The 22,583-nt window shown below is 38.1% G+C and overlaps 1 protein-coding gene across 1 annotated transcript in view; it reads left to right on the forward strand.

Annotated features, from left to right (window-relative positions):
- Nucleotides 1–5,954: 5,954 nt before the first annotated feature.
- The window catches only part of ANO4 (anoctamin 4), an 88,184-nt gene continuing 71,555 nt past the window's right edge, over nt 5,955–22,583 (forward strand). The window contains exons 1-3 of the mRNA XM_053462082.1: nt 5,955–6,331; nt 19,849–20,049; nt 20,354–20,490. Coding sequence (XP_053318057.1) covers nt 19,986–20,049; nt 20,354–20,490 — 201 coding nt within the window. The 5' untranslated portion in view covers nt 5,955–6,331; nt 19,849–19,985. The remainder of the gene's footprint in view (nt 6,332–19,848; nt 20,050–20,353; nt 20,491–22,583) is intronic.

The raw sequence follows: 22,583 nt of genomic DNA on the forward strand, positions 1-22,583 counted from the left end.
CAAATCAAACTCTAAGAACTGGAATGTCCTCTTAAGCTTACACTTATGGATCAAACAGTTCTCTTTTATTCATGTATGAATAGTTTTTATATATATCATACATCTTATTTTGCTTACTATACTGCCAACATGCCTGGTAATCGAGTGGCTATATTCCATGGAACATGATGTTTTGCATTTCCATTGAAATTTGCATCAAATTGCCTATCTTTGTCCTGAACAGTTATTCACGACGAATTGCTTTATGCATGCTATTATGTAACCATAACAGAAAGCCTTCTCCCCATAGATGACCAGGAGTTTTGCAGTCAAACTATAAATAAACACATCCCAGAAAAATAATTTCCCTGTACTGGCCTTATACTGTACCTTTCTTCAGTACAATGAAAATGGGATTCTAGATTGATTTGGGATGTTGTTTATTGTCATGATGAGCATAGTATTCATAATGGTGAGATGTCTAAATCAACACTGGGCCTAAAATTCTATTGTCACCAATTTGTTCCTCATTTGTACTCCAGGTATGTATAATTAATAAGGTTTTGTGGGAGATCTACATGTTTTTACATATTTTACATTGAAACATCAATACTAATAACCCTCCAGACAATAAAGAAGTCATAAAATGCACATAGACTGCTGTCTTCCTGACAGACGTTTTAGTAGAGACAAAGTCAAGCTTAAGGCTAGTGGCACCTAGGTGCAGTATTTCTTCAGCAGCTCCCCCATAACCAGGGCCGGCCGAAGACTTAACGCCGCCTGGGGCGAAGTTTAAAACGCCGCCCCCCCCCCCGCCGACGCCGGGGGGGGCGGCGTTTTAAACTTCGCCGACGCCATTATCTACTCCCGTCCCCCCCGGTACTTACCTTTAAACAGTCCTGCGGCGAGTCTCCCTGCTCTGCCACGGTGCCGGCTTGTAATGCTGAGCGCCGGAAATTGACGTCACTTCCGGCGCTCTGCATTACAAGCCGGCACCGGGACCGAACAGGGAGACTCGCCGCAGAGGAGAGAGAGGGGCGCCGAGCGGGTAAGCGAAAACCACTCGGTGCCCCTCTCTTTCTCCTCCGCTTCAAAAAAAAAAAAAAGCGCTTGGGGCGGCAAATTGCCCCAGTCTGCCCCATTATAGGGCCGGCCCTGCCCATAACACACATGATAATACCATATGCTGACACCTACCCACATACACACATTCTAACACCAAATACTAACACACACTTATGCTAACACCATGCACTAACATAAACGTATACAGTCTAATACCATACACATGCTAAAACACATATAGGTGGGATAGTTAGCAGTGTACCATTTCCACATTTACGTGGAATACTACAATGCTTGTTTACAACTTCAGTCCTTGTAACACTGGTCTACAAATATATTAACTCTAATATGACCTTATTGTGGTTATATCTAAACATTTAATAGTGAAATAACAGCAGAACAATAAATGTATTTGATACAAGAATACAGTTAAATTATGTAAAGGCGAATACCAAGAGACATGATGATACATAATGATATACTTTATTAACCCCGTATGGACCAGGCTGTTCTTTTTGTACCCTACGTGACCAAGGCTGTTTAAACATTTTTGCAGTGCTCGTGTTTAGCTGAGATTTTCTACCCTCTCAGCTAGTGTGCCCTTACAATTTATATATTGTTTTTTTTGTCCAACAAGAAGGTCTTTCTTTAGATACCATTATTTTGATATCATCTAATTCACTATAAAAACAAAAATAAAGTATGGCAAAAAAATGAACCGCCTCCCCCTTTTTATGACTTTTATTTGAAAAACATTTACTCATCTACAAAAGATAATGAAAAAAACTACTCAATAGATTATAATATTTATTCTGAGTTTAGAAATATGCGGTAACGTTTTTGCTATTTATTTTTTTTTTCCCCCCAAATCAAATCCTGCCCCATATGCTATTTGGGATGTCTTTGAAGCCGGCCAATTCAGTTTATGTCCATTAAACCATATATTTTGTGTGAAATGAATTACTAATAATGGACGACTCAAGCTTTGTCTATCACAGACCTGCCCTCAAATTTTATCTTGGTTTGTGTGCCTGTAGGGGTGTAAATTCCACAACTCCCCAAAAGTTGAATAGACAATACAATATTTCACATCTCAAGTAAGCATTAATCCACAGGGTATGTGAAGTATACCTAATAAAATAACCTCTTTAGTATGTCCTCAAAAAGGGGTTCAATGCCGGCATGGTATATGGTATACGGTAATTACCGTATTTGCTCGATTATAAGACGACCCTGATTATAAGACGACCCCCCAAAATCTGAATATTAACTTAGGAAAAAAAGAAAAAGCCTGAATATAAGACGACCCCAAAGGAAAAAAGTTTTACCAGTAAATGTTAATTCATGTAAACTATTTTTTTTAATAAAAGCTATGGTTGAGAAAAAGATTTTTTTTGTTTTTATTTCTTGTATTTTCCAACCTGTCCCCCAGTTACGTACATCTGCCCCCAGGCTTACCACTCCAATATGGCACTGTGGCCCATGATATGCCTTTTAACCCTCTATATGCCACTGTGCCCCATGGTATGCCTTTTGACCCCCTATGCGCCACTCTGCCTCCAGAAATGCCTTATACCTCTATATCCCATTCTGGCATTTAGGGGGTTAAAATGCATATTATGGGGCAGAGTGGCATATAGGGAGGTATAAGGCATTTCAGGAGGCAGAGTGCTCTATTAAATGCCCCCTTAACGCCACTCCAGAAATGCCCTATGCCCCCATTTAACACACACACACACACACACACACACACACACCCTATACCCCCATTTAACTAACTAACACACACACACACACTCTCTCTCTCGGCAACACAGCAGGAAGCACCGGTAAGTGTGTGTATGATGGGGGGGGGTCGGGTGAGACAGGAGGATCCAGGTCCCCTGCAGCGGTGCGGGGGATCTGGATCTTAGTCTCCTAATCAGACCTCTATTTGAGGTCTGATTAGAAGACGACCCCGATTAGAAGATGAGGGGTATTTTTCAGAGCATTTGAAAAAAAACCTTGTCTTATAATCGAGCAAATACGGTAGTTGCCATATGAGTAAAGTAACTGATTAAACAAATATGCTCAAAGATGTTTATAGTTTATCTCAACATATGATTAATCCATCATAAATATTCATATACAAGATATTTCAATTGATCACTCGCCTAAACTCTAAACCCTAATTAAATAAAGAAGCAAATCCTTGAATCATAATTAATCTTTAAACACATGAGAAGCATATAAGATCGAATCTATTCTCTGCATATCCTGGATTGGAATGTAGCATGTAAATGGGCTGCTGTGTCCTCGGACATCAATCATCCTTCATATGCCCTAATACTCCTGATCAGAAGTTTCTGAAGATGCTCCTCTATGGCAAGAATCTTAAAGTACAGCTAGCAAAATGTAATTAAAGGGACATTTCACATATTTGTGATGACAGAAATTTACAAATACACATGTGCAGTAAGTATCCTGGCCTCTCATGAGTTAATTAATGATAATAAAAGTATACAGTGTAAGTAGAAGTAAATATAGAAATTAAAATAAAAGTTGTTGCTCTTACTCTCTCCCTGTGTCTGGAATTTAATTACAAAATGTCTATTGCTGCCTGTCAGACATCAAAAAGTCACAAATGGGGACTGAGGTTTATGAGTAAGGTATACTCACCCTTTGGTGTTGAAAAGCAATTATATATGAATACACCATAAAGCAGAAGATACAGGATAATGAGATGGAAGGTGCCGTGTGAGCCATGGTCATCTTAACAAGTGCCTGAAAGGGAAAGAGGCGTATTTACATAAATGCTTAGTAGTACAAACCATTAATAAACCAACTCACTTTCCAACATCTCTGTGCGGTTTAGGTAAAGTGTACCGATTCATAGTCCTCATTGAGGCCACAGGGTTGTAGGACATTAAGTCTACTGATCCAAGCAGGTTATTTTTGAGAACTTCTTCCCTACTTCCACCCTATCTGAGGAGTCAATCACTTGAATTATTTTTCAAACTTATTTTTATTCAAAGAGGATAGTATATATATATATATATATATATATATATATATATATATATATATATAGAGCATACAATGTAGACGAGCCAAAACAAACTACAGAAATACAATAGACATACAGAGAGAACAACACGATACAACATCCCAAATTATAGAGACATAAAACATACAAGATAGGCAAGTCAAATGGCAGTGTAGAGAAACAACAAATAATAACCCACACCACCCCAAATGCAGCTCAAGGACTTAGCCTTCACCTCCCTATGCAGGGTCACCTCCAGCCAATCCATACAGAAAATAAAGTCCAGCCGATTTAGAGCCATGTCCAGGCTCGGCCGACTGAATTGTATCCATTGGATCACTTGAATTCTTGATTTGTTGAACTTATGTTTAGCTGATTTAAAAGGCCTGGCCATCACAGCATCCAAAACCTTGTCCTTCTTAGTGCTGCTTGGATTTTAGCCTTATGTTTTCCGATCCTTAGATTGATATGTGTAGTGGTATACTGGTATACAAAGAATTTCTTTGTAGGTTACAGCTAAGCCCTAAATGGCCATCTGGCACACCAGGCAAATCCCTGGTGGACCACTGGCCTACAGTGCCACACATTCACTTTTAATGCATATGATGGCCAAGTCCCTTTAAGTTTACATGGTGTCACCCATACAAATGTCTGAGGAAATCCTGCAGAATCCCCTGATATACATTTGCCCCTTGGCCCATAACCAGCAATTTCCCATGTAGCTCCAGAGCTGGCTCTGTGAAAGTTGCGGGGGGATTTCATGAGACCTCCTCTTGTGCGGAAATAACTCCTATTGATTTCAATATAAATCAGTGGTGCAAAATCTCAAACCCAGGTAGGGGTTGTGCTGAAGCTTTTACCTAAGGTAAGTATTTTTTTTGTTTGTATTTTAAGAATGCATATACTGAAAGTACCCAGAAGGTACTGTTATATGAATTCTTCTTTAGTGGGGCTGTCAGGGACAGTACACTGCCCCTTTAAGAACATGTATGCTGGGCATAGATTACTTTGTAGGCTGCCTTTTAACTGGCTCATTGAACAACAGTGCACCAGGGTACCCAATAGGTTGGTGGGTCCCCAGGTTGGCCTAGGGCAGAATATGCCATTAAGGTGCCATTAAGGTACAGTATGAAAGATTGCTAAGAGCTACATCTGTAGTATCACCTAAATATTGCTGAGAAACAGCCAAAATTCAAACTCACATGACAAGACATTTTTGTGTGTAAATGAATGCTGTTATGTATCTTGTAAATCATGTAACCTAATTGTGCAGCAGTTAACCTTTTCCAACAACACAGGACATTGCTCCTTATTAATTCTAGGTACATGTTAAATGGACACCTAAGAGTGGATTATGCCTTTAACCCAGGATGTTATTAAATTAGTTCTAGTGGGTGAAGTATATATATATATATATATATATATATATATATATATATATATATATATATATATATATATGTTACCCATACAAGGCTTTTTGTAGACTGTAAATTGTTTTACAATCCAAGATAATTCCTTAACCAACTAAAATGTATTTAATAATCCATCTTCTGTACTAAACCACTTAAACAGGCTAATGGTGTGTCTACTGTCATTGAAATATGAATGAAGAGCATCCACCCACTGCTTTCCTTGCTGTGTGTAATGCACACGGGGACACTGCAGCAAACGCAACAGAACACAGGGCTACCTTTGACCTGCTACATCTCTGCATTTGACCATACGTATGTTGATACCAGAAAATGCCTGATATAAGTGTGTGGGTGATATTTATACAGCACTAGCGAAGACATCCAGTTTTCCCCGTGTCATTATCACTGGAATGCTTGCTTTGATGCTTTGCAGTCAGTTTTTTTCCCCAACGTCATGCTGACTCTGCTCACTTTGTCTTGATTGGACGCTTCCAGGGACTCACTGGGAATACTGATGGCATTTTACTTAGTAGCTGTTCCACATGGAAGATGCTTCTTTAGTATCCCATCTTTCTCTTGTAACCTAAAGCAGGAGGTGTGAAATAATCCGTAGTTGCATTTTGCATGATTTGAATTTGCTGTAATAATGCAGTATTGTAGCTGGCATGTAAATGTAAGTATCTGGCTTCTATAGAGTTCAGTGGTGCAGGTGGGCTATTGCAGTGCAAATCGACTGTCTGCGCTAGCAGAGTTACCCTGCATCATCCTGACTATTCTCTGGTTGCTTCTTCGATTGAAGAAAGAGAAGAAGAATTTCTTGAGTTATCGCGTGGATTTTCTGCTTATGGTGAGTGCAGGAATGTATGAGAACGGACACAGTGCTTTCCTGCAGTGTATTATTCTTTCTTTTCTCTGTCTTGTGTCTTTGACCTTCATTCATTAGTACTTTAGAATAATAGCATTATGCTGCATGTTCAGGATCTGGTATACAAAGAGATTATCCAAGAGTGTAAAATCAAATTACGAGAAGGTGCTGGCTAGTAAGAAACACATATGTTACCGGCACATGCTTTTGTCAAAGCAATTTAGCTCTTTTTGACCTTGTATTGCAGAGTACAAGATAGCTATTAAATTGATAAATGCTTTGTTTTCAAGGTATATTTAACTACATCTTTTGATTGGCCGGCATAGTCTCTGAAATATGACGTTTTACTTTACTTAAAGTAAATATAATTAATAATTACAAGTCCGAAGGATTAAAATGCCTTTTTACATCATGTTCAGGCATGTGCTATTTTATAATTTGGTGTTATGGTAATATGTTAATACATGGTAAGGGAAATTGCTTCCGAGAAAAATAACATATTGCAGAGTACCACTTATGGGAGCTCTTAAAGACGTATCTGCTATTTATAGCAGAGAGGGTGATACCCTCCAACTATCCTCTGCAGAGCAAATCTATCATACCTTCCTGTGGCTTGTCCTGTTGCCAAGCTAGTGGATAATTTTCCAATTCTACTGTTTGACAGCTTGGAAGACAATATTGTTAAGTTTTGGATTGAGAGAATGTATCTAGACTGCATTTACATTTCCACAGCTAATGGTAAGACAATTGTCATGGTCCTTCTATTGATTTTTTCTTTTGCTCAGTAAATGAATCCGCAAGTCAGATGAGGCTTGCTGTAAAACCATCTCTGGTAGATTTATGCAGGAAATGCTGATGTACAGATTTTATTAGACAGACACGCCACTGCAGTTTCTTGGAGATGTTAGATGGATCTGGTTTCTGAATGTGTATTGCCCTTTAAAACATGCTATACCCTAGATGTCTTAATTATTATTTTAATAATAAGTTGGCCTTAGTGTTTATCATATACATCCAAGGCTAAATAACAGTTTTGCTCGGTTAGTTGTGGGTAAAAAAGTCTTTATTTTCTAAAAACGTAACACGATTGATTAGATGAGAAGTACCTAAGGTTTTATCATTGGCCAGAAACTGTATACATATGCAATACATTTTTAGAACAGCCTTGCAGTATTTTCTCATGAAACATATGGGCATTCTTTAATAAGACATTGGGGTTTACAGGACGGATTAGGACATTATTTTCTAGAGGGTGCCACCTGCATCACAAGTGTGATGGAGATACTGAGATCACAACAAGCACAGTAACGATGGCAGTAACTTACTCAAAGGCAAAATAAAGAAGCGATAATAGACTTTATTTTTAAGGTTGCAGAAGTGACTGGGTTAAAGTCAGAAGAAAAGGATATGGATTTGAGATTCATCCAGTAAAATAAGTAATGTAGTGTGTTTGTTATTGGGTAGAGTGTATCTAGTGAAGTGTGTAGATCACTGTCATTAGCATGTAGTTTCTATACTGGACAGGTGAATCTTGAATGGACATACTCCACTTTGTACGACCATGAAAGTCAGATATTTATATGATAATCTGATATATTTTGCTGAATACAAATTGAGGACTAGACCATTTTATTTTTGAGTGTTAGATTAGCAAAAGGTGTGGCGTTGTTTTGTGTATTAACCTTGCAGCAGGAAAGCCAATATTAACCATAACTCACACTCTTGTATTCATTTAGAAGATATTTAAGATCAACAGAAAATAGTTTAAAAAATCAGTAGCTTTTCTATGCTGTGACATCACTACTCAATAATGGTGCAACATCACTACTCTACAGTGCGGCAGCTTATTTGCATAGTAAATTTAGGTGATAGTGAAAAGGTGGAGCCAATGCATTAAAGGTTGTATTCTCCCTAAACACAAATACATTGACATTTACATTTTTAATGTTCTAAAGTCTGTAATCTGAAGAAATCTTAAGAAACATTTTGTTATAATAAACACATGTTAAACATATATCTTGTATTTCTTTTTATACTTAAATTCATGCTTAAAACAAGCACAAATGTTTGGCTTAAGTAAACTCAGTTCACTGAACTGAATAAAAGGCTCACTCCTGTGGTTCAGCTGTTGAAAACATGCAAAAAGCTCATTTTCTCCCAGCAGAAGAAAAATGAATAATAAAAAATGAATTTTCAGGGCAATAAAACAAAGTTTTGTATCCTGAACTAACACAAATTCATAATGTTATTGTTTTTTATTACTAATATTATAAAAAGAGATATATAGAGCACTAGATATAATAGTATGAGCTGAGTGTTAACGCAAGCATTTCATTATGCAAAGTAACTTGTACACAAATGTCCAGATTTAATGATTATTATGAGGTTTATATACCCCACTTTAAAGTGGAATAGGAAATAAAGGGGTTTAGATCCTAAAGACTTGGGACCTAACCTATAATCTGCTTTTCTTCTGCTGTATTTGATATTTACCTACCATCCTGCCACTTGATATGACTGTTAGTTGAGACATTTGGTAGGAAGGCATTCATTTGCAATGATGACAATAAGGGAGAAGCCTATGGAAGAGAGTGAAATGCCAAAGGGTGGCTTGGAAAGCAATGGAAGCACCCATAAGTTAGAGGAGAAGGAGGCCTGTAGTACTGTGTGCCGGGCAGGCCCGGGCTGGTGCACTGGACAAAAGCACTCTTGCCTTCACTGCTACTTAAGTGGCAGAATGGCTCAGTCTTAATCACAGTCTTAATACTTCCCCTCCAAAAATGGCGTGTGTCTCATGATGTCAGTAGGACTTCCCGCAATGTTGGCGGGACCTCCTACCCGCATCCCAGGTAGCTGGATACCAGAGATTTCCCAGGTATACTAATCACACAGTGATCGGGAAGCAGTTCTACAACGCTGTACTCTAAAGGCCAGGGATAGAATGTTCATTTGTTCAGTGCTTGTGAAGGTGTGTGTGTCAGTCTTTGACAGATCAGTAGCATTATGATCATTATAAAGGAAGCCTTTGCATTGAACTGTAAACGCAAGGACTTTTTTTTGATGGAAGTATCACATGTATTGTGAGATTTACACTGGCAGGGGGAAAGACGGCAACCCATAAGCTCAGGAGCCAAATGACAACCCCACTACACTAAAGAATGGAGTCACTTATAGCAATTGCCAAGTGGAGCACACAGAGTGAAACTCCACAGCAAATAAATAATTGACATTCAGAGCCTAGTTTTCCTGAATACACAGCTGGTACCTGAAAGGTTAAACACACAAGACTTGCTCTACAGGCAGGGGACATGGCAGTCCCACTACACTACAGAAATTGTACCATATAGATATTTGGTTAGCCCCTTTGCCTACCATTTATGACAGATGTGGTTGGCACTAAAAGTATTAAAGATGCTATTCGGAATAAAACAAATATTATTGCACTCTGTGGTATGTGAATCAAATAAATCTTAGAAGACCTGCAATACATTTTAAGAAGCTTTTTTTCAGGTAAATGGAAACAACCTGCCAGTGTTTGTTTTTTGATATCTCCAGGCAAAAAGGTGTTAACAGAAACATTTTTACATTATTAAATAAGTATTCCTAGGGATTTGGGGGTAGTACTAGGGATAACATTTCTAATGCTGTATTCAAGAGCACACACATTATATATATATATATATATATATATATATATTATTTTAACAGTATTGAATGTGTCTAAATGACAGCTGTGTTGAGATGTGTGACTTGAGGCAGAAGTGGTGTTTACTTCATGACGTTTAGCTGCAGAGCATCACGAGGTGGCCGCATGGAAGCTACAGTGGAGATCTGTGCTGCAATAACACAAACCTCTACCAATTACACAGCTCCCTGGGCCAGTCAAGAGAGATCAGAGGATCTAACCAATTGGTCTACAATACCCACTGTGCACGCAAAGCAGGACAGTAGGACAGCTACTTTACTTCTTTGGCAGTCAGAGGGTATACAATTATCGTTGGATTTGTATTAATGTAGGTGGGTTTTGTACCTGACGGTGCTGATTTAAACACCCAGTGCTTTGGATTTCTTTTTCCATGCAACATAAGACTATTTTTTAAGTTTTGATTTGAATTATTTTTGCTTGCAAGTTTGTTTATCTGCTTCATGTGTTATGTAGCACTATTGTGGTACAAACATACTATGTAACAACATAGGTAATCAGGAATTGTGTATGAGGTTTGAAATCCACTTCTATATATAGATTAGTATTTGTTTTTTCTAAAAATGGGCGCTGTTTGATCTACCTTTGGTAATATAAGAAGATGGATTCCATGCCTCTTCAATGTTTTGCATATGGTAGACATGAACATGAGATGTTAGCCAGTTCCAATGATTCTTTCAAGCCTTTAGAAGTTACCCTTGGGTTCCTTTTTTACCTCACTGAGAGTTATGCATTATGCCCTTGAGTACTAAATTGTCGCCATTCATAAACAATTGATCTAACTGTGTATTGATGAATATGTAACCTATTTGAGTTTACCTTGCAACAAGTTACATCTTTATGCAAATCAACAATTCTTGATTGTAGGTTTCTTCGTAAGAATACCATACTTAAAATGGTTGTGTTTTTTTTATGTCAAGTAGCTCTAAAACACACCTTCAATACTGTTTAATTGATTAGACTCCAGGTTTGCTAACTCCTGACACCAATTAGATTTTGTTTGCGTGATTAGCTACTTTTTCCAACTCACATGTGAATGTTGGAATAATATATTCAATATGGACAAGAACGATACAATAATTGTGTTATTAGTTAAAACAGATGTGTTTATTATTGTAACTTAGATGAAGATCATATCATATTTTAAGACAAATTTATACATAAATACTGATAATACCAAGAGGTTCAATTACTTTTGCTTGCCACTGTATGACCCCAGTTACAGTATGTGGACACCCTTCTGAATTATCAGTTTAGCTGTTTCAGCCACACCCATTGCTAACAGGTGCATAAAATCAAGCACATAGGCATGACATCTCCATAGAAAAACATTGGTAGTATAATGGGACGTACTGAAGAGCTCAGTGAATTTAAATATGGCGCTGCCAGGATGCAAACATTGCCTCTAGTCAGTGTGTGAACTTTCTGCCATCTAGATCTGCTTCGATCCACTATAAGTGCTATTGTAAGTGGAAATATCTTGAAGTAATAATAGCTCATCCATGAAGCAGTAGACCACATAAATTCACAGGATGGGGTTTCTGAGAGGTGAAAAGTGCAGTGAGTAAAAATTGTCTGTACTGTGTAGTGTCACTATAGAAGCAACATCAGCACTAGCACTGTGTGTCGAGAGCTTTATGAAATACGTTTCCAGCAGCACACAAGCCAAAGACCGCTATGTGCAATGCAAAGTGTTGGGTGAAGTGATGTAAAGTACGTCACCACTGGAGCAGTGGAAATGTGATTCTTTATCCAATCCCGCCCACTCCCGCAATGTGTGTGTTCCACTCCCGCCTGCTCCCGCCACATGTGTGTCCAATCCTGCCCGCTCCCGCCACATATGTGGTCAATCCCACCCGCTCCCACCTCCTTACCTGAACTGCAGATTTTCCGCGCAGTCCCGCAAGGCTGCCTTCGTGTTACTCCCTCACAGCGGAGTCATGGGAAGTGACGTCACGAGACTCCACTGTGTTCCTGGGCGGAGCAAGAGAAGAGATGCTGTGAGGGGGCAGCGCGAAGGCAGCCTTGCAGGACTGCATGGGATTACCGTTCCCGCCCACAACACCAGCAAGACCGCCCCCGCCCGCAAAGTTTTTTGGCGGGTCCCGCAGGACCCATGGGACACGCATCCCAATGCAGTCCTCTAGTCTGATGGACTAATCTGGGTTTGGTGGATCCCACGAGAATGTTACCTAGAGCAGTGGTTCTCAACCTGTGGGTCGCCTAAGACCATCGGAAAACACATATTTCACAATATATAATTACACATTGTTTTGTGATTAATCACTATGCTTTAATTATGTTCAATTTGTAACAATGAAAATACATCCTGCATATCAGATATTTACATTACGATTCATAACAGTAGCAAAATTACAGTTATGAAGTAGCAACGAAAATAATTTTATGGTTGGGAGTCACCACAACATGAGGAACTGTATTAAAGGGTTGCGGCATTAGGAAGGTTGAGAACCACTGACCTACAGGAATTCATAGTACCTACTCTAAAGTTTGGTGGAGGATAGATAATGGCTGGGGCTGTTTTTCAGGGTTTGGGCTGGGCCCCTTAGTTCCAGTCAAGGGTAATGTTAATGCCATAGTTTATAAAGACATTTTGGAAGTTCTATGCTTTCAACTTTGGTGCACCAGTCTAGGGAAGATTATTTTCCTGCTCCAGTATGACCATGTGCACAAAGCAAAGTACATAAAGACATTGAATGATGAGTTGATGGGTTTGAGAGCAGTGACCCTCCAGCCATCATATTTAGGGGGACACATGGGGAGACAGGGACAAAAGTAAGGGGGTAAAGCTAAAATCATATATATATATATATATATATATATATATATATATATATATATATATGCAGCCGCGTGAGTATTCAGTATTAATTGACCACCATCAGCAAGTGTAACGACCTCTTTACAAGCCGAAGCATGAGTAGTTTGTTAACACAATGCCAAACACCTCATACCAACAGCTTATTTTGCAGCCACTGGACCCGGGAACCTTGCAGTCATTCAGTCTACCATGAACTCCGTATACCAAAGTATTCTAGAGTCAAATGTGAGACCATCTGTCCGACAGCTAAATCTTGGCTGAAGTTGCATCATGCAACAGAACAATGATCCCAAGTACACCAGCAAATCTACAAGAGAATGGCAGAAAAAGAAAAGAATCAAGGTGTTGCAATGGTCCAGTCACGTGCAGACCGCAACCTATTTAAATGCTGTGGCAGGGACCTTAAGAGAGCTGTGCATAAGCAAAGGCCTGCAAACCTCAATGAAGGGAAGCAACTATGCAAAGAAGAGTGGGCCAAAATTCTTTATCTCCTGTTTCTCTTTCTTTCGCTTTTCTCTTTAGCTCTCCCCTTCTGTTTCTCGTTATCTCTCCTTTCTGTCTCTCCTTTTTTCCTTTATTTGTATCTCTCTTTCTCTACCTCTCCCCTTTATTTTATCTATCTTCTTTCACATTATCTCCCCCTTATCTCATATCCTCTCACCATTTTCTTGTTTCCTCTCCCACTTCACATTATCTCTCTTCCTTCTGTATCTCTCCTCTTTCTCTCTCACACCTTTGTCCACATCTCTCCTCCCTCACATTATCTCTCCCCTTTCTCCTTATATCTCCTTGCCCTTGCATCCACACACTTGCTTGCACTAACATACAGATGCTTTCAAAACACAAACAGACTCCCCCCTTTCTCAGTCTCTCTCCCCTTTCTGCACATCTCTATCTCTTCCTGTTTATCTATCCACCTTTTTCTCTTTATTTCTCTCTTTTCTCCCTGTCTTCCATTTATCTTGTATCTCTTCTTTCACGTTATCTTTCCTTTTCTTCTTTATATCTCCTCTCCCTTTTATCTTTCCCATATCTCTCTGCCTCTCCTTTTCTCTCTATCTCACATCTCCTTTTTCTTTTTATCGCTCCCTTTTATCCCTATCTCTCCTTTTTCTCATTTTCTCTCATTCTCGCAAGGGAGCAGTGATCAACAGGTCTGAACTGACCTCATGCTTACTTTAGGCCAGTTAGGGGAAGATCAGTAATCCCTCCAACCGGCCCTGCACCTCCAATTGCAGACAGTCCAGTTCACCGCAGAGGAGGGGGCTCCACGTTGTTCTGGATGTGTTGACAAACACCAAGGGATTTTTGTCAAGCCCTAATTTAAATTCATGGTATTGCCTATTTGTCATTTTAGGAGGTATTGTACTGATGTTTTTGCTGCTGCCATTGGAGGTGCTCTTTTATGAATGTTGAATGATAAAAAAGAATACATGATAGCAGAGGTGGGATTGACATTATCATTTTAAGAAAATGGTTTTAGTTAATCTATTTAGAATATAACAAATTAGAAAGGATACATAGAGGGGAATTGTGCAGTAACTGAAATTAGATTTTTAAATTGGAATGTCGATTTTTATATTAGCAAGATTCAGTGTATCAGACATAAAGAAAGTTTGTGTCCCATCCCTAAACAGAAAACCATCAGTGAATAATTGTATCTAATAAATTTCATGCACAAAATATTTTCAACATTTTGAAAATTAGTTAAGTTACGATCTATAATAACACGCACTCCCTGTGACACACATTCATGCTCACACACAAATACTTACACATACACATCCATGCTCAAACACATACACACCCATACTCACATACACACACATACACATCCATGCTCACACACCCACTTACACATACACATCCATGCACACACACTAATATTTACACATACATGCTCATACGCACTTACACACACACACCCATGCTCACACATACACTTTGATGCTCACACACACTTACACATACATTCTGACACATTCACTCATACACATTCATGACCACACACATGTAAACAGATACATCCATACTCACACATCCATGCTAACATGTTTACCCATACACATTCATGCTCACATACACACATCCATGCTTGCACACACACATTCAGGCTCCCCACATACACATCAATGCTCACATATTTACACATACACATTAATGCTTACACACACATGTATACATACACTTATACACTCTCGCTTTTAATGTACATGCAGTCCTACATGCATACTCCCTCCATTACGTTCTCCCTCCTTCCCTTACTTAACCTCTTACCTTAACCAAAGCTTTTTCCTCTGGCTGTGAGCAGCCTCGCTTTATGTGACCACATTATTTCCTGCCTCCCTGGTCCGGTCCAAATTGTTTACATCGGGGAGCACCCCCATGATGAGTGTTACACTGGGAGGTGTGCCCCCCACAAGTACGCCACCGGGTAGCAGGATCTGTTATTCAGCCTTGAAGACCTTGGCGTTCCTTTCTTCAAATGTTAGCATCTTTACATCTGATTTGATAAGGCTGGTATGCTAAAAGGTAAAATAGTAACCCTAGAGGTGAAGAAAAAGGTCTGGTATCTGCCTGGGTTGCAACAGAATAATCTATGTTATTCAAGGGTCACACAAAAGAGTTCTATGCCTACACTGGAATACTATATGTAGAAAAAGACATGATGTGCGCCTGTGGGGCAGCAAGGACCTTCTTTCCTGATGTGCTGTTTGTCAAGGACGAGTTAAAATATAACATAAAATAAATATGACTCACTGCTAGTAAGTGCAGGCTTGATAAACTATAAAGAACAAAGAAAAACATTGGTCGTGAAATTTTTTACTTTTACACTGTTGAGGCCAATTAAGGTTTAGTTGAGTCATTGAATCAAGTCCATTATTGGGTAATAACTCCCAGTATGTTTGACCAGACTGTACTTATGAAATGGTTTTCAAATAAGAGCTAGAAGCTTACCTGGAATAGACAAAACAGCCACACATTTTAATAGGTACAATTGTTTATTCAGTGTGTTAGAATGCTAAAACACAGTAAAATAATTATCTATAGAATCGCTGTAGCTGATTCGTATAATACCACCAAGAGCCTAGCAGTATAGATATGACCATGGCCAAAGGTATGGTATAATTGCCATATTTATGATGTGCCTCACACTGAATGGAAAATGGTCCAATTATAATCTGAGCAGGCACTTTAGGTTTCAATGTCATCTTTATGTTTTGCTTACTCTACACTAACATACTTGTTATGCATAAAAGTGCTTGTATCTGTCAATATGTACATATTTCCAGAGCTGATGGATTATGTAAACCAATCAGCCATACCCTTATGACCACTGACAAGTGAAAGCAATAACAATGATGATAATTTTGTTAATCATGGCACCTGTCAGTGGGTGGGATACATTAGGCACCAGAGTTGATGTGTTAGAAGCACAAAAAATGGGAAAGACTAAGGATCTAAGTGACTTTGAAATTGTGATGGCTAGGGCGCACCCGGTCTGTAGTGGTCAGTACCTATCAAAAGTGGTCCAAGGAAGGAAAAGCAGTGGACCGGCGACAGGGTCATGGGCAGCCAAGGCTCATTGATGCACATTGAGGGCAAAGGCTGGTCCATGTGGTCAAACCCAAGAGATGAGCTACTGTAGCTCAAATTGCTGAAAAAGTTGATGTTGGTTCTGATAGAAAGGTGTCAGAACACACAGAGCATCACAGTTTGATGCGTATGGGGCTGCATAGCCACATGCTGACCCCTGTCCACTGCTGAAAGCGCCAACAAGGGCATGTGAGCATAAGAACTGGACCATGGAGCAATGGAAGAAGGTGGCCTGGTCTGATGAATCATGTTTTCTTTTACATCACGTGGATGGCCATGTTAGTGTGTGTTGCTTACCTGGAGAACACATGGCACCAGGATGTACCCATCGGCACCGGCACCTGCAGCTGCGGGGGATCTGGATCTTAGTCGTCTCAAAGTCAGACCTATATTGAGGTCTGATTATAAGACGACCCCGATTATAAGACGAGCAACAATTAGAGTCACTCGTACGGACCGTTAACTCTTCCAAGTTCCGCAGTCAATTGGTTGATGCCAGAGGAGGCCCCTACAGGCAACCAATAGGCTCACTCGCACAGCCGGAAATCCATACGTTCGCCGTCAGGGGTTAAAGGTCATTGCGAGCGACTCTATTGGTCGCCTGCAGGGGCCTCCTCTAGAGGAGGCCTCAGCCAGCGACCAATAGAGTTGCTCTTATGGACCCTAACTCCTGACCTGAACCTACGGATTTGCGCTCCCGTTATCTACGCAGCATCGCCGGCAGGGGCAATTACACTTTTATTTTTTAATCTTATCTGTTAGTATAACATGTTCTTTTAAGGGGTTCTTCTTATTTCTTTTGCTAAGATTGTTTAAACTTATGTATAATTGCTAAATATCTCTCTTTTTTTTTTTTTAACTTGGCACCTAATTTGATTAAATATTATCTCATCACACATTTGTATGTGCATTAAATTTGGTCAAACGTGATATTTTCATTTATATATTCTTTAAAGAAAAGCTGCCATTTTCCTAATAAATATTTGGGTTTCCAGTGGTATTAACAAATTATTTTTTAGTCTATAGGATGCATGTGTAACATGCCTACTATCCACTTTCATACATAATGTCACTGCATTATGATCCATCCACATAATTTTAAACCATTTTTTCTACTTAGATTGATGTCTGAAGTGTGTATAATTTTTAATATCAGGATTGTAAATCCTCCAGCTATCATGACATTTTTGTAATATTGTTGCTTGTCTTATTAGCCCCTTAAGCAGTTTTTATTAATAAAAGGTTCTACCACCATTTTTAAATATCCTGACAATATTATACGGCCTTTCTTAATTATGCCTACTTTAACCATTATTTTTGGGGGAATATCTGCCAAGTTTTTATTTGGAGCATATGAATTAATAAATGTAAAGAGTTGCTGGTTGATTAGACAAACCATAATTATGTATATAGCTTCCTTGTCTGTCTATTGTTATATTATTGCTATTTTAAAATGTTCTGCTATCAATATTTCTACTTCTCTTTTTTATTTATTTTTATAATTAATCTGCTAATAGTGATCTTTTGAATTTAAGCCAAGAGTATTAACCATTGTCTTTATTTTCCCTTATAACCTCAATCTCCTCTTCCTGTATTACAAACACATTATATAATATACATACCATTTTGGCTGACAAACAAAGCAAAAACAGTATATGATAATGTCCTGTAAATCCCCACCTCCATTGGCATTTGAGCCATTTTTTCCTCTAGAGCAGACATGAGCAAAGGTTTGTCTTGAACCATCAAGTATGTGTGATTAATGGAATGAATGAGTATTTAAATGTTTGTGAATGAGTGTGTGTGTGATAGCATGGATGTGTAAGGGTGGTGGTGGTGGTAGCATGGCATAGGGAGGCTGTACTCACACTCCTATCATCCCCAGGTTCCAGCATGTACTGGCTGCCTTGGCTTGATAGGAGTGTGATTGCTGTTAGCAGTTATATATATATATATACCTCCAGAAATGCCTTTTAACCCCCTATATGCCACTCTGCCCCATGATATGCCTTTTAACCCCCTATATGCCACTCTGGCACATAGGGGGTTAAAAGGCATATCATGGGGCAGAGTGGCATATAGGAGGGTATAAGACATTTCTGGAGGCAGAGTGGCATATAGAGGGTTAAAAGGCACATCATGGGGCAGAGTGGCAAATAGGGGGTATAAAGCATTTCTGGGGGCAGAGTGGCAACCCTAGGGGCAGATGTGCATAACTGGGGGGGCAGGTTGGCAAATAAAAGGAAATAAAAAAATATATATTTTTCTCAATCATAGCTTTTATTAAATATGAATTTTTTTTTACATGAATTCATATTTACTAGTAAAACTTTTTTTCCTATAGGGTAGTCTTATATTCAGGCTTTTTGTTTTTTTCCTAAATTAATATTTAGATTTTGGGGGTCGTCTTATAATCAGGGTCGTCTTATAATCAAGCGAATACGGTAGTAGTGGGTAGATCATACTTACAAATCTTAATATAGACGTATCTTTTATATTTCTCAAATATACAACCCATTTTAAAGTCTATTTTCCTTAAATAATCTAACTTTGTAGTATGCAAAGAAGGGGGATTTTTTAATCAGAGTTGTTATATATTATTATATGATATTTATATCAGGTAAATATGTAAAAATGTTTTATATATATATATATATATATATATATATATCCACAGTTCTTTCTATGCATAAAATCAGTATGTGATTGCAGATATTAAACGGGGGTTTATACTTTCTTTCCTTGATCTGCAGTTTTTCACATTGCATTGTAGTCTGTAGCTTTCTTACCAAACAAATACAACTGCCACCCCTCAAGTCTATCCCTGTTTAAGATTCCTCACAACTACTTTATCCTGGAGGGTATATTCCTATCTGGTGGTCTATTGGAGGGAACAGAGATTTTAATATAATGTTGTTTAATCTAATCATGATGCAGCCGAGTGAAGGAACACATGTAGCTGTGTCACATGAACATAAATGTATTCTACCAAGTTAGGGGCCTGCACCAATCTTCTGGTGCCACCTTAGACCCAATTGGCATAATTTAAATATCCCCCCTGCTTGTAGTAAACATTAAATCCCCTGATATGCTGTGAAAAAACCTTTTCTCTTATAGACTTTACCTCCTTCAACCTGACCTAGGCTTCATCCAATGTGGATCTAGACCTTAAGTTTCAAGATCAATTATGTAGTGACTAGATAATGCTTCCAAGCTTGTGAATGAGAATGCCTCAGCACAGGATCACCCAACCACAAACTTTGCCACTGTATGATGCTTTAGTGTATTCTGTATGTTATTGATGATTTCCACATTCTGTTATAAATATTGACTGTATTTAATATTTATTTTCTTCAGGAATAAGTATATCCATCCATGGGTCTAACAAACATTTGCAAATTCATAAGAGGAAAAGTCTTGCAAACCACTCTCTTGCTAGCGATCAGATTGTGGTCAGGCATTCCTCACTCCCTCCACTTAGAAGGGGAATAAGAATGGAGTCTTCTTCTGCTGGAAAATGTGCTCTCTCAAATGGGAAGACTGAGATTCATTATCCAGGTAACACATTCTTACACAGCTAGCAACTATTGTTTTAAGAGGAAAATGTACTTAATAAGTTTAACTGTATCATATACACATAAATTGTAGAAACAAGAATCAAAGAAATTATAATTTAGTTGTATATTATTTTTGATGAAAGCTAAATGTAAAGATATGAACGTACGGTAGTTTCATTTAACTGAGTTACCAAGGGATGCCCACCATTCACAAAAATACATAGTCTTGAAATTACCGTACATTGACATAGGCATAAAATGTCATGTTTTTTATTTGTCTCTTTCATTTCTTTTTTTTCTCCTAGGAGTTAAAGATATAAATATATTATTTGATGACTTAGAAGCTGCAAACAGTCCTTCCAAAGATGATGACTCTTTGCTTCATGGCGGTAATTTGACAAGCATGTCAGATGAAGGGAGCAGGTTGGATGCTGAAGGCGAGGTACAACTTTGTTTCCTACCCAAAGTAATTCTATCATGGCCATTCCTTTCTTATAGATGTTACCCATGATTAGTAGTGTTCCCTAAATTCAGAGTTATTAAGCAGTAATTTATTTCACATCCAATTATTTTTTTTTCTGTGAAATTATTTATAGTACTAACAATATGATACTACACAGGTTGGAAAATTAGGGCTATACTATATTGGCTTTGAGAAATATCCAGCTTGGTATACAATTTCTCCCAAAGCATATAAAAATGCATTATTTCAAAACAGTAATACATGTATCATTAGTAATGAGATCATCTATTAGCATTTATTATTATTTCAAATGTTTTTATATTATTAATTTGTGACACATTAAAAACTTTGCTGAGACAAACACACATGATGGAATGGCACTTTTTTTTTTTTTTTAAAACCTTTCTGGTCACTAAAACCTTAGAGTTATTACCTATTTGTTATTAATTTTGGGTCTTATCTGTTTTTCGGTACCTAATACATATACAGTACAATAAAATTGTCATGCGGCTTAACAGAGCAGTTTAGCACAGTGAAACTTTTTGACATGCCAAATCAACAAGAGAAGTTTCAGCTGCAAACTTAAAATACTGCAAACAGTTCTTACTATTTTCACTTGGTTTATGTGTATAAATCCAATACTACGCATTTTATAATGGTAGCAGTGGTCATTATGATCTCTCAGGTATGTCATCATAAGTTATAACTATAAACCATATTCAAAAGAAAGAAGTGATGGATCAGGGAAAAGACTGTAAAAATGACATACTATTCTGTGACCTGCAAAGGAACAAATCATTATTAAAGAATGTTCCCAATTTTTATGTTTAGCTTGTTCAGATTTTCTTCATTATTTTCACATTGGTTTTATCAGCAAACGATTCTGTGAAAGTAGAGTTAGGTTATTTTAAGGATTTTTTTTTTTTCAACTGAAATATTTCTCAGACCTTTACCCCTAGCAGCTTTAATAGGCAATGAACATCAAACTGTAACAAAATCTTAACAGAAGGTACTCATGCCTATGAAAGGTAACAATGGTAAGCTAATACATACCATGCATGATCAAAGCACAACGCTCTGTAAAACCTAGTGTGCTTTTAACCTTTTGATGAAAACTTCATTCTGTTACTTAGAGCTTTAAAAAAACTTCCAAAATGTAGTCCCTTCTCTTTGCCTTCCACTTTCCTTCAGGCTATTTTTTTACTTAAAGTCAGAAAAGCAATATAACAGTACAATGAACTAAGCAACTCCCTGCATAGGATACATTTTACTAGAAAATAGAACTGTATGCTTTTAAGTAAAGCTTCCTATTTTGTGCTTTTCATAATGATTACTGCTCTTTGTGGGCCAACATGTGAAAAATTGTTATACCTCATATTTTTTTATATTTTTTTTTACTGAAGAAGCCCAATTATGTTTACCCCTTTACTAGTTTCCCAACAGAGCCAGACTGGGAATACCAACTAGCCCTGTAAATAATGAAATACCAGCTCCCTATTTTATATGTCACCATTATTGTGCACACAACACATATGTGAGGTCCCATACAAATAAGATATGCATGAAAACTCATAGTTCCTAATATCACTGCACCCCATAACATCAAGTAATGGTTTGGGACCAACTGGAAGAGCACTGTTATAATCTGAACCATTTTAAAGTTTATTTAACTAAATTATTGAAAAAATGTGTTTTAAAATACAAATAGATAATAAACAGCACAAATAAACCTGTAGCTCTCCTAAAAAATATTTAGAGCTAAAAATGTGAGAGGGAGAATGAGGGAGGGGTAAGTGTGGGAGCTATACCTGCCCATTATCACACCCTCTCACATTATAATTCATTCCCATCCCTCACCACAATCCTTATTCCCAACCACCATATTCATAACCCCCACCATCATTTCCATCCCCTCATCCATTCATTTTCATTCATCCATTCATTTCCTTTCTCACCCCATATTATACTACATATGGCACACATATTTACACACACATTGAAACTAACACATACTTACACAAGCATATACTCATGCTACACACATACAAACACACACTCATGCTAACATACAT

This window comes from Spea bombifrons, chromosome 4, assembly GCF_027358695.1.
Source record: "Spea bombifrons isolate aSpeBom1 chromosome 4, aSpeBom1.2.pri, whole genome shotgun sequence".
Taxonomy (NCBI): Eukaryota; Metazoa; Chordata; class Amphibia; order Anura; family Pelobatidae; genus Spea; species Spea bombifrons.